Source organism: Scyliorhinus canicula, chromosome 15 (assembly GCF_902713615.1).
Source record: "Scyliorhinus canicula chromosome 15, sScyCan1.1, whole genome shotgun sequence".
NCBI lineage: Eukaryota > Metazoa > Chordata > Chondrichthyes > Carcharhiniformes > Scyliorhinidae > Scyliorhinus > Scyliorhinus canicula.
Window position 1 is genome coordinate 4,638,439 of NC_052160.1, and position 12,942 is coordinate 4,651,380.

The 12,942-nt window shown below is 42.5% G+C and overlaps 1 protein-coding gene across 4 annotated transcripts in view; it reads left to right on the forward strand.

The window, feature by feature from the left end:
- The window catches only part of LOC119979124 (meiosis regulator and mRNA stability factor 1), a 61,025-nt gene that overhangs the window by 18,714 nt on the left and 29,369 nt on the right, over positions 1-12,942 (forward strand). For all 4 annotated transcript variants that reach the window (XM_038821135.1, XM_038821134.1, XM_038821137.1 and 1 more), the window contains 7 exons: positions 552-712; positions 1,584-1,742; positions 1,993-2,176; positions 5,186-5,364; positions 7,924-8,004; positions 8,710-8,946; positions 9,284-9,409. In XM_038821135.1, the coding sequence (XP_038677063.1) occupies positions 552-712; positions 1,584-1,742; positions 1,993-2,176; positions 5,186-5,364; positions 7,924-8,004; positions 8,710-8,946; positions 9,284-9,409 (1,127 nt within the window). The remainder of the gene's footprint in view (positions 1-551; positions 713-1,583; positions 1,743-1,992; positions 2,177-5,185; positions 5,365-7,923; positions 8,005-8,709; positions 8,947-9,283; positions 9,410-12,942) is intronic.

Below are 12,942 nucleotides of genomic sequence, written 5' to 3' on the forward strand. Positions count from 1 at the left end.
GATGGAACAAAATGTATTTTGATTTCTTAAGCTGAGGAGTTATTTCCTGAAATTATTTACTTGACAGAGTGAAGGCACTTGGCATTAGGAGGTTACGGGGAAAAAGTAGCCATTTGGCTTTGTAGAAGTAGGATGTTGGCAGCAAAAGTTTGTTTAATATCTATCGCAACCTTTTAATAAATGATAGGTAAACCTTGAAGTTGACGGGGAGATTACTTGACCGTGTTTACTGCTGCAATTTGTAGTAACTGAAAGCTTGGTCTGGAAAACTAAACTTTTGATAAAGCCCAGCTTTATAAGATCAGAAACAACATGTTATTGGATCAATCCCTTCTCTGTTTACTGCTTACTTGCACTTCCTGGCCCTGAGAACAAAGGTTCCTCCTCCGCCTTATTTAAATTTAACTCCTTCGATTTTGAATATTAGTTGCAATTTATTTGCAAATCCTAATTAAAGACTGGCTTTATTCTCTATTTGATTTGGGTTGTTGAAACCATTTTTTGTGCGTTAAATTGCATTGATTTAAGCAGTTAATTATTTATTTTGTAAGGAGCTCTGTGGAATGGAATCCAAAACAAAGCAAGGTGTATGTACCCAGAAGATTAAAAAGCAAGGAACAGAATCTCCACCAGTCAGCCATTGCATTTCCATTTACCCCCTGGCCTCTGCCAAAAATATAGAAAATGGTGATTCGTTCAGTGGAAACATTAAGTGAGTTTATATTTAACATTTATAAAATGGCAGGCTTTTAATTGATTTTAAAAATTTTGATTAACACTTTTTTAAATGTACTTTCTGGAATTATTTAAACACAACCAAACAATTGTAATTTCATTATTGAGTTAAGGAATTGACATGTTTGAATTGCTTTGCATAAATTCGTTTAAGTGGCATTGTTCAAGGACTAGTTTGCCTGTTATTTTGTCAATTTAATTTTTATCTTAATACTGGAAATTCATAGGTAATTTTGTATTTGAAGGAAAATCAATATTTTGAGCACAATATTAATTGGAAACAAAGTCTTGATTAAATAGCACACTTTGCCTGTTCAAGTATGCGTAATCTAGGATGCCACAAACTGTTATTGGTGGTACAATATTAATTTACAACCCGGGAGTGTGAACTACAGGAATAATAACTACAATGGATAAAGTGCTATTATTTGTCTATCCAAATGTGAATCTGAGAAACTGACGACCGTATGTTGGGTGGGATAGCAGTTAGTATCAACAATTTACCCAAATAAAGTGACTAACCCTAATTGCATCTGAGAGTGAGCAAGTAGTGATGGCTAATTTAGTTGTATCTAAATGTTAACTTAATTGCCTGTGAATTTAGTCGGTCGGAAGTCCCGGTTACAGGATTCTTATTCAGCAAATCTGTCAAAATAGGAAAGTTCTTAATGCCAAATATTTCTGGAGAATTTGCTGTTTCCTAATGCCACTCTTTGTATGCAAAATAAATTAACCTGAAAGACGCTTCTAATGTTAAACGTGCTCGGCTATAACAGACATGTTTCAAGTAATATTTGGAGGAAGTAAACTGAACAAACTGCTTAAAATCTACATTTTTCTTTTAATAGGAGAGAAACCCCAACATCCAGAAGTTCCCTGGAATCACCCATAGATAAGATTGAGAAGAAAGTTGACTTCCATGTCAGTTCTCCTTCTGCTTTTTCTAAGCTGCCAGTTTCAAGACATAACACCCCTCCTATTCCAGGCCATGGTATCTGGTCTACAAGGTAGCTTACTTTTTGTAACTTCTATTTCCTTTGTTTTAAAGAAAGCATACGTCATCAAAAGAGTTAGTTTCAGACAGACCTTTAAAACCACCACTGGTAGAGAACAGGAAATCTGAGCTTGCTGAGTTGTATTGTAATAGGAGCTTGAGAGTGCAAATTCAGTAATGGGAACTTTGGCTGCATGAGCACTGCTTTGATAGATAATTCTGGTAAAGGTTTAATGTATACATTGTTTGACACTTTATCCTAGGAGTCTATCCCCAAGCCTTTCAAATGGATCCCCTTCTATCAATGCAAATCAACCTCATTATTCTGACTCTCGGACTGGCCCATTTGCAAATGGAGCAGACATACAGGTCAACAACTTGGATTACAGGATGTCCAGAAAGGAACTACAGCAAACGTTGCTTGACATTTTCTTCAGGCATGGCAAGGTAAATTCGCTAATTGCTTAAAGAGTAAGGTTTCAGGCTGAACATTGTTTTTTGCCTTCACTCCAGTACAGTGAAATTACAGAGCTCTAAATTTCAAGGCCAGTAGAAGTTGTGACCTATTTTATTTGATATAATGTCCTGTATTTAGAGGCAGATTTATTTCTGAAATAATTCTATTTGATTAGCCATTGATTGGGAATATACTTTTCTAACTAAACCCCGGAATGCTCAGATGGGAATAGAAGGATATGGTTCCCGGGAGGGTAGAGGGTTTTAGTTCAGACGGGCACCATGGTCGGTGCAGGCTTGGAGGGCCGAAGGGCTTGTTCCTGTTCTGTACTTTTCTTTGATGTGGAGATGCCGGCGTTGGACTGGGGTGAGCACAGTAAGAAGTCTTGCAACACCAGATTAAAGTCCAACATGTTTGTTTCAAACACTAGCTTTCGGAACACTGCTCCTTCCTCAGGTGAATATTCCCCTGAGGAAGGAGCAGTGCTCCGAAAGCTAGTGTTTGAAACAAACATGTTGGACTTTAACCTGGTGTTGTAAGACTTCTTACTGTAATTTTCTTTGTTCTTTGCATTGAATATGATAACATTAATTGCAGATTTGCACCATTTTAACTGTTGGGTTGTGCTGCTGTTAGAGAATGAGATAGTGACCATAAACTGAATTTCAAGTTTTAAAGTTTGCATTTCGTGATTGTGCTTAATTCTTTCATCTCTTGCCCAATGCTTATTAAAATGTCCATGTTTTAATGTCTGCCTCCATACTGTGAGCGTAATGACTTGCATTTTTCAGGTCCTTATGGATTCTCTCTTCCCTGTTAGAAAAGTTATTTGTGTTGTGGCATCTTGTAATTACTTAGCCACAGGGCGGCATGATGGTCCAGTGGTTAGCACTGAGGACCCAGGTTCAATCCCGGCCCCATGTGGCATTCTCCCTGTGTCTGCATGGGTCTCGCCCCAATAACCCAAAGATGTGCGGTGTAGGTGTGTTGGCTACGCTTAATTCCCCCTTAATTGGAAACATTTTAATAAAATAAAAAGTAATTGCTTCGCCACAAATTATTTTGCCATTATTCAGGTTCAGATTTTGAATGTGATTCTGTTTTTAGTCCTATTCAAAAGTTCACCTAAAACATTCTGTGAAGCTGATAGTCTGAGTAGCAATCATTTTTTTGCAGCCTGTCACATTAAAGATTAGCTATACTTGTAATGATGTTTGTGGTCCTCTCCCTGGGGACAGGAGGAGTGTTCAGTGAGAGGAGCCAAGATGCAAATCATTTTTACCGTAGTTGATATGCTTCTTTACGATCACTAACTTTATGCTAAGATGCAGTGTCAGAATAAAAGGGATCTGTTTACCTAAATTGATTCTGTAATCTGGTGTTCCCCAGGAGCTTTGCTTCAGCATACGTTTTCCCGTCTGTTTATGAATTTAATTCTGTTTTTAAAAAAAAATAATTTTTATTGGAATTTTTGGAAAAATAAGTATCAACAAAACAATAATAACAATAACAATAATAGTAATAAACCCCCGGCACCCGTAACAACGCATATAACAAACCCCCCCAACCCCAATAAACAACAAAATAAATTAACAATAAGCAAATTAACTTAAACACTATCCCCCTAAAACCCCCCCTCCCAATCGGGTTGCTGCTGCTGCTGACCTAGTACCTTATCGTTGAGCCAGAAAGTCGAGAAAAGGCTGCCACCTCCTAACGAACCCTTGTACCGACCCCCTCAGGGCGAATTTGACCCCCTCCAACTGAATGAATCCCGCCATGTCATTAATCCAGGTCTCCACGCTCGGAGGTCTCGCATCTTTCCACTGCAGCAAGATCCTCTGCCGGGCTACTAGGGACGCAAAGGCCAAGACATTGGCCTCTTTTGCCTCCTGCACTCCCGGCTCCACCCCAACCCCAAATAACGCGAGTCCCCAGCCTGGCTTGACCCTGGATCCCACCACCCTCGACACCGTCCTCGCAACCCCCTTCCAGAACTCCTCCAGTGCCGGGCATGTCCAGAACATATGGGCATGGTTCGCTGGACTCCCCGAACACTTGACGCACCTGTCTTCGCCCCCAAAGAACCTACTCATCCTAGATCCGGACATGTGTGCCCGGTGCAGCACCTTGAACTGGATGAGACTAAGCCTTGCACATGAAGAGGAGGAGTTCACCCTCTCCAGGGCGTCCGCCCATGTCCCCTCCCCAATCTGCTCCCCCAGCTCCACCTCCCACTTAGCCTTCAGCTCCTCTACCGACGCCTCCCCCACTTCCTGCATTACCTGGTAGATGTCAGACACCTTCCCATCCCCGACCCACACCCCCGAAAGCACCCTATCCCTTACCCCCCCGCTGGGGCAGCAAAGGGAACCCCTCCACCTGTCGCCTAGCAAACGCCTTGACCTGAAGGTACCTGAACATATTCCCCGGGGGAGCTCAAACTTCTTCTCCAGTTCACCAAGGCTCGCGAACCTTCCGTCGATAAACAGGTCTCCCAACTTCCTAATGCCTCCCAACTTCCTAATGATGAATTTAATTCTGTTTTAATTGATCTGCTTAATCTCAACAAGTTAACCAGACAAGCTGCTTTTTTTTTTGGGAAGTGAGCAAGCAAGTTGGATCTAAAGCACGTTTTCTTCCCAGGTTGCTGATCATGTGCTGTTGAATGGGAGCAATTGCTGGGCTGAGGACTAAAACCCTGACATTTTTTTCCTGTGCTACCACACTGGCTACATTAGCTTGGCACATAAATGTAAGCCCAGCATGGTCTACATGACTCAGTAGCTCACCAGGTTCGTTTGACATTTAGCCATGAGTGGAGTAAGTGTGACCTATTTCTTGGAGTTTCTATAAGTTTAATTAATGGACTGCAGTTAGATGTATGTACTCATTATTAGTACATCTCTGGCAAGGCTAATTTAAAACATCAAAACTTCATAATTACCTGAAAATGAGCCATAACAGAATCTTTGTTTGTCCCAACTCTGGATATGTAGGTAAAAAATGTGGAACTAAGTCCTCATACGGATTATCAGCTGAAGGCAACAGTTCAGATGGGGAACCTCCAGGAAGCGATCTCGGCTGTAAATAGTCTGCACAGGTACAAAATAGGAAGCAAGCGAGTCCAAGTATCATTGGCTACCGGAAGCATCAATAAACCTCTAGCTTTACTTGGGTAAGATTTTTTTCTGTTTCTTACCTAACACATGTTTAAAGTTTTCTTGTTCCATGATATTTATAAACTATATTTACCAAACTGACTATTTTGGGGGTGGTGCGAAGGAAGTGATAGTGTACGCTATATTTAAAATAAAGATTTTTTAAAATATATTTAAATGATTTTTTGAGCAATTGAAATTGCTACTTGTTAGACAGCATAAATGTGGTAAATTAACACTACTTGTGCATTGTTTTTGCCTGACCTTAAGCTGTGCATTCTTCACATAGAACATACAGTGCAGAAGTAGACCATTCGGCCCATTGAGTCTGCACCGACCCGCTTAAGCTCTCCCTTCCATCCTGTCTCCCTAACCCAATAACCCCTCCGAACCGAACCTTGATGCACACACAAATTCCATGGTATTGTATTAATTATAATAATCGCTTATTGTCACAAGTAGGCTTCAATGAAGTTACTGGGGAAAGCCCCTAGTCGCCACATTCCGGCGCCTGTTTGGGGAGGCCGGAACGGGAATTAAGACCATCATAAAACATAGGCCAAGTGGCCTAATTCTGCTCCTATCGAGTCTGCTCCGCGATTCAATCATGGCTGATAATTTTTCATCCCCATTCTCCTGCCTTCTCCCCATAACCCCTGATCCCCTTATTAATCAAGAATCTATCTATCTCTGTCTTAAAGACACTCAGTGAATTGGCCTCCACAGCCTTCTGCGGCAAAGTGTTCCACAGATTCACCACCCTCTGGCTGAAGAAATTCCTCCTCATCTTTGTTTTAAAGGATCGTCCCTTTAATCTGAGATGGTGTCCTCTGGTTCTAGTTTTTCCTACAAGTGGAAACATCCTCTCCACGTCCACTCTATCCAGCCCTCGCAGTATCTTGTACGTTTCAATAAGATCCCCTCTCATATGTCTAAACTCCAATGAGTACAGACCCAGAGTCCTCAAACGTTCCTCGTACGACAAGTTCTTCATTCCAGGGATCATTCTTGTGAACCTCCTCTGGACCCTTTCCAAGGCCAGCGCATCCTTCCTTGGATATGGGGCCCAAAACTGTTCACAATACTCCAAATGGGGTCTGACCAGAGCCGTATACAGCCTCCGAAGTGCATCCCTGGTCTTGTATTCTCGCCTTCTTAACTACCGACTGAACCTGCACATTAACCTTAAGAGAATCGTGAACAAGGACTGTTAAGTCCCTTTGTGTTTCTGCTTTCTGAAGCAATTCCCCATTTAGAAAATAGTCTATGCCTAAATTCCTCCTTCCAAAGTGCATAACCTCACACTTTTCCACATTGTATTTCATTTGCCACTTCATTGCCCACTCTCCTAGCTTGTCCAAGTCCTTCTGCAGCCCCCTTGCTTCCTCAATACTACCTGTCCCTGTACAGATCTTTGTATCATCTGCAAACTTAGCAACAGTGCCTTCAGTACCTTCCAGATCATTAATGTATATTGTGAAAGGTTGTGGTCCCAGCACCAACCCCTGAGGCACACCACCAGTCACCGGCTGCCATCCTGAAAAAGACCCCTTTATCCCCACTCTTTGCCTTCTGCCAGTCAGCCAATCCTCTACCCATGCCAGGATCTTACCCTGAACACCATGAGCTCTTAACTTATTTCACAGTTAAGAATTGAACCCGCGCTGCTGCCTTGCTCTGCATTACAAGCTGGCTGTTTAGCCCACTGTGCTAAACCAGCCCCTAATTAATTAAAAAGTGTGCTTGAGACTCCATCATGGCTACACCTGCAAGCTTGGGTGTTTTTCATGCCAATGCTGACCTGATTTAACTTAACAAAATAGTGTTGTAATAGATTACAATGGAAAATTCACCTTTTATAGATTTATAGCAAAGAAAAAAACAAAACATTTCTGAGGAGAAACATCTGTTTGAATGGAGTACTGATAAAAGCTCCAGTAATCTGTCCTCGAAATTCTGGGCGCAAATAGTGGGGTTTGACACTGAGAACGACCCTGCTATCAAACAAGACTTTTTTTTTGCCCTCTGCAGTGAACACCCCACTGAGGTCGCTCTTGCCGTACTTCCTGCACTGACCAGCTCAGCTCGTTAGTGCAGAAAGAGATCGGGGCGCCATTTTTATCTGCTGCGCCGATATCTCAACCCTTTATGTTTTGGACCAGTTCTAAGCGCATCATGGCGAGGTCTCCCAGGCGTGGGTGTTCCCTGGGCCTCGAGAATTCGGCGGCCACATATTTGAATGTGCCCAATGTCCCACTTAAGTATGTAATTCTGGATCTCGCCCAGCGAGGGAGAGATCCACATCGCAATGCTCCGAGCGTAAATCTCGCAAGAGCCTAAAGGCCTCACCGCATCACCTGAGTCGGGTGCGATGAGGAAGTTTGATCGTTCCCAAGCTGTTTTGTTCATTAAAATAGTTTCAGAAATTAAAATGCTCCCTTCACCACCTGTTTTTGGATTGCTGTCATTAGCTGAGTAGTCAAAAATAAATCTTACAAAACTACTTGGCAATAATGGCTTGTGTAATGTCCAGAAATGTCATGAATATCTTACTCTGATTTTATTTTTGATTACAGCTCTGAAGCCATATCCATTCTTCAGGATTCCCCAGCATGTTGCTTGCCACTGTTCAAATTGACAGAGATTTATGAGAAAAGGTAGATTGTAGTTCTGTGAACTTTGCACTTAGTTTACCAATTATTCTGTACAATATCTGATTGATGTGAGCAGCGTATGAGGGAAAGGGCAGTGAATTTAGCAGTGGAGACTTGCTTTGTCCATCCACTGATTTAGGAGTCAGGTACCCCTTCTCCCTTTTGCACTGTCTTCCATAGTGTAAAATAATTGATTTATTTTTGCATGGAAATTAACTAATGCATTTTTATTATTGGCAGATTTACACTAAATTTGCAAGCTGCTGTCTTTCACAAGAATGTTCGTATATCTTCAGTTCTGTACTAATAGATATTGAATGATACGAAGTTTTTAAATGCAATTATTCTGAAGTAGGGAATTGGTTAAAATTTTGTTTTGTGCTGTGTGACGATTCATATTTGGTTGAGGGGGGTGGAATAAGAACCACCTAAGAGAGGGCACGAGGAGAGAGAGCTGCTGAGGTGGGTCGCAAAAAAAGGGGGGGACGGAAAAGTGAACCCTTTGTTGAGGTATGAATATTATGTTTGGCAAAATGGAAAGTTTATTACTGTTGCTGGTTTACTTGCCAAATTATTTTGCTCAATTCCATATTTATGTTCCAATTTCTGAGCACATTTGTATTTTATACATAATATTTGGTATAACTGGTTAACACATTTCCGAAAATTCGTTAACTCTTTAAGTAACTTTAATCTACCTCCCTCCAGATTTGGACACAAATTAATTGTGTCTGATTTGTATAAATTAACGGACACAGTGGCTATTCGCGACCAAGTAAATGGAAGAATGGTTTGTCTCCTGCCCAGCAGTCAGGCTCGGCTGAGCCCATTGGGTTCCGTATTATCACATGATGGTTCGTCGTCCAATTGCAGCCCAGTGATATTTGAAGAACTGGAATACCATGAACCAATCTGCAAACAGCACTGCTCCAATAATAGCTATAGGTAAGAATCTTGTTTCCTTTCGTAGTTGTCTATAATTCCAGCAACAGCTCTTCAGGTATATTAAACAGTTGAGAATGAGCATCATGATTGCTTTTGCTGCCTCCTTTAATAATTGTCTGTAATATACCACACTATTTCAGGGAGTAATAGAGATGTACAATATGAGAGCAAATATTTCAGTAATTGTTTTGTACAAGCCCAGTAAGACTTCACTTTTGCACATCCTAAAGCCACTTAATCATTTTAGCAGTATTTTGTTCTGTTAAATCAATGACAATCTTTGAACTAAATGAATGTAGAAAGCTCATGCCAAACAACATTGGGTTTTTTTTTTCAGTTGCAGTGAAAATGAATTTGATCCGGATTCTTACAAAATGCCATTCATAATATTGTCCCTGAAAACATTTGCACCACAGGTACATAGCCTGTTACATATCCATGAGGGTACTGTGCCCCTCCTTAGGTGAGTACTTGCTAACCTATTATTTGCATGATGCAATTCCTTGATGGATTGGGGAGAAAATTGAAAAATATTTGCAAAACTCTCATCCCCACCTGGTGATGGGTATAAACTTTTCAGAACTCCTGTACTCTAATTGCTTCACTTTGTTGGGTCAATGTGTAAACCTACTTTATGCTGGCGAACAATGTTTAAAAAGGGTTCTCTTCCCCCACCCCTTTTTTTAGCTGCTCATCACAGCAATTCACCCTCTGCGTGCCCTCTCTCTTAGATGATTCTTATTTCACTCTTTCTCCCCCCACCCCCCACAGTCCCTCTCTCTGCTGCTGAGATCCTGGGACAGTATCTCCCAATTGACAGCTGCAGCACCTGAGGGACTTTAGGTAATCCTAGTTGATACTGGAATATTGCAATATGTAGATATTTATAGTACCAGGTATCCTCGTACATGTTCACACAAGATAGTAAACAAATACAGCAAGTGATTAGGAAGGCGATTTGGGTAGCACGGTGGTTAGCACTGTGGCTTCACAGCGGCAGGGTCCCAGGTTCGATTCCCTGCTGGGTCACTGTCTGTGTGGAATCTGCACATTCTCCCCGTGTCTGCGTGGGTTTCCTCCGGGTGCTCCGGTTTCCTCCCACAGTCCACAGATGTGCAGGTTATGTGGATTGACCACACTAAATTGCCGTTGGTGTCCAGAAATGGTTTGGGGAGGTTATTGGGTTAGGAGGATAGGTGGGAGTGAGGGCTTAAGTGAGCTGGTGCAGACTCAATGGGCCGAATGGCCTCCTGCACTGTATGTTCATATGGAATGTTGGGGTTTATTGCAAGAGGAATGGAATATAAAAGTAGGGAAGTTTTACTAAAGCTGTACAGGGCATTGCTGAAACTACATCAAGAGTATGGCGTGCAGTTTTGCCTCCTTAATTAAAATATATATAATTGCTTCAGAAGCAGTTCAGAGAAGGTTCACTGGATCCATTGCTGGGATGAAGGGGTTTTCTTGTGGGTTAGTCATGTACCCATTGGAGTTCAGAAGAATGAGATGCGATCGTATGGAAGCATAAAATATCCTGAGGGGATTTGATAGAGTGGATATCTGGATCGTGTTTTTTCTGGTATGGGAGATTAAAACTAGGAAACCTAGTTTAAAAGTAAGAAGTCTGACTCTTTCAGACTGAGATGAGGAGAAACGTTTTCTCCCAAATGGTTGTTTGTTTTTTTTTAAGAGAAATACAGCACAGAACAGGCCCTTCGGCCCACGATGTTGCGCCGAACTTTTGTCCTATGTTAATCATAGAATTTTGGACAATTTTTCATGGCCAATCCACCCAACCTGCACATCTTTGGACTGTGGGAGGAAACCGGAGTACCCGGAGGAAACCCACGCAGTCACGGGGGGGATGTGCAGACTCCACACAGACTGGCCCAAGTCGAAATCGAACTTGGGACCCTGGAGCTGTGAAGCAATTGTGCTATCCACAATGCTACCGTGCTGCCCTTAAGAAGTTAACCTACACTCCATTATTCTACCCTAATCCAAGTACCTATCCAATAGCCGCTTGAAGGTCCCTAACTTTTCCGACTCAACTACTACCACAGGCAGTGCATTCCATGCCCCCACTACTCTCTGGGCAACTTTCAAAGAACTATGAACATAGACCCCAAGATCTCTCTGCTCCTCCACATTGCCAAGAACCCTACCATTAACCCTGTATTCCGCATTCAGATTTGTCCTTCCAAAATGGACAACCTCACACTTGTCAGGGTTAAACTCCATCTGCCACTTCTCAGCCCAGCTCTGCATTCTATCTATGTCTCTTTGAAGCCGACAACAGCCCTCCTCACTATCCACAACTCCACCAATCTTCGTATCATCTGCAAATTTACTGACCCACCCTTCAACTCCCTCATCCAAGTCGTTAATGAAAATCACAAACAGCAGAGGACCCAGAACTGATCCCTGCGGTACGCCACTGATAACTGGGCTCCAGGCTGAATATTTGCCATCCACCACCACTCTCTGCTTTCTATCGGTTAGCCAGTTTGTTATCCAACCGGCCAAATTTCCCACTATCCCATGCCTCCTTACTTTCTGCATAAGCCTACCATGGGGAACCTTATCAAATGCCTTACCAAAATCCATGTACACTACATCCACTGCTTTACCTTCATCCACATGCTTGGTCACCTCCTCAAAGAATTCAATAAGACTTGTAAGGCAAGACCTACCCCTCACAAATCCGTGCTGACTATCCCTAATCAAGCAATGCCTTTCCAGATGCTCAGAAATCCTATCCCTCAGTACCCTTTCCATTACTTTGCCTACCACCGAAGTAAGACTAACTGGCCTGTAATTCCCAGGGTTATCCCTATTCCCTTCTTTGAACAGGGGCACGACATTCGCCACTCTCCAATCCTCTGGTACCACCCCTGTTGACAGCGAGGACGAAAAGATCATTGCCAACGGCTCTGCAATTTCATTTCTTGCTTCCCATAGAATCCTTGGATATATCCCGTCAGGCCCGGGGGACTTGTCTATCCTCAAGTTTTTCAAAACGCGCAACACATCTTCCTTCCTGACAAGTATCTCCTCAAGCTTATCAGTCTGCTTCATGCTGTCCTCTCCAACAATATGGCCCCTCTTGTTTGTAAATACTGAAGAAAAATACTTGTTCAAGACCTCTCCTATCTCTTCAGACTCAATACACAACCTCCCGCTACTGTCCTTGATCGGACCTACCCTCGCTCTAGTCATTCTCATATTTCTCACATATGTGTAAAAGGCCTTGGGGTTTTCCTTGATCCTACCCGCCAAAGATTTTTCATGCCCTCTCTTAGCTCTCCTAATCCCTTTCTTCAGTTCCCTCCTGGCTATCTTGTATCCCTCCAGCGCCCTGTCTGAACCTTGTTTCTTCAGCCTTACATAAGTCTCCTTCTTCCTCTTAACAAGACATTCAACCTCTCTTGTCAACCATGGTTCCCTCACTCGACCATCTCTTCCCTGCCTGACAGGGACATACATATCAAAGACACGCAGTACCTGTTCCTTGAACAAGTTCCACATTTCACTTGTGTCCTCCCCTGACAGCCTATGTTCCCAACTTCTGCACTTCAATTCTTGTCTGACAGCATTGTATTTACCCTTCCCCCAATTATAAACCTTGCCCTGTTGCTCGCACCTATCCCTCTCCATTACTAAAGTGAAAGTCACAGAATTGTGGTCACTATCTCCAAAATGCTCCCCCACTAACAAATCTATCACCTGCCCTGGTTCATTACCAAGTACTAAATCCAATATGGCCTCCCCTCTGGTCGGACAATCTACATACTGTGCTAGAAAAGCTTCCTGGACACACTGCACAAACACTACCCCATCCAAACTATTTGATCTAAAGAGTTTCCACTCAATGTTTGGGAAGTTGAAGTCGCCCATGACTACTACCCTGTGACTTCTGCACCTTTCCAAAATCTGTTTCCCAATCTGTTCCTCCACATCTCTGCTGCTATTGGGGGGCCTATAGAAAACTCCCAA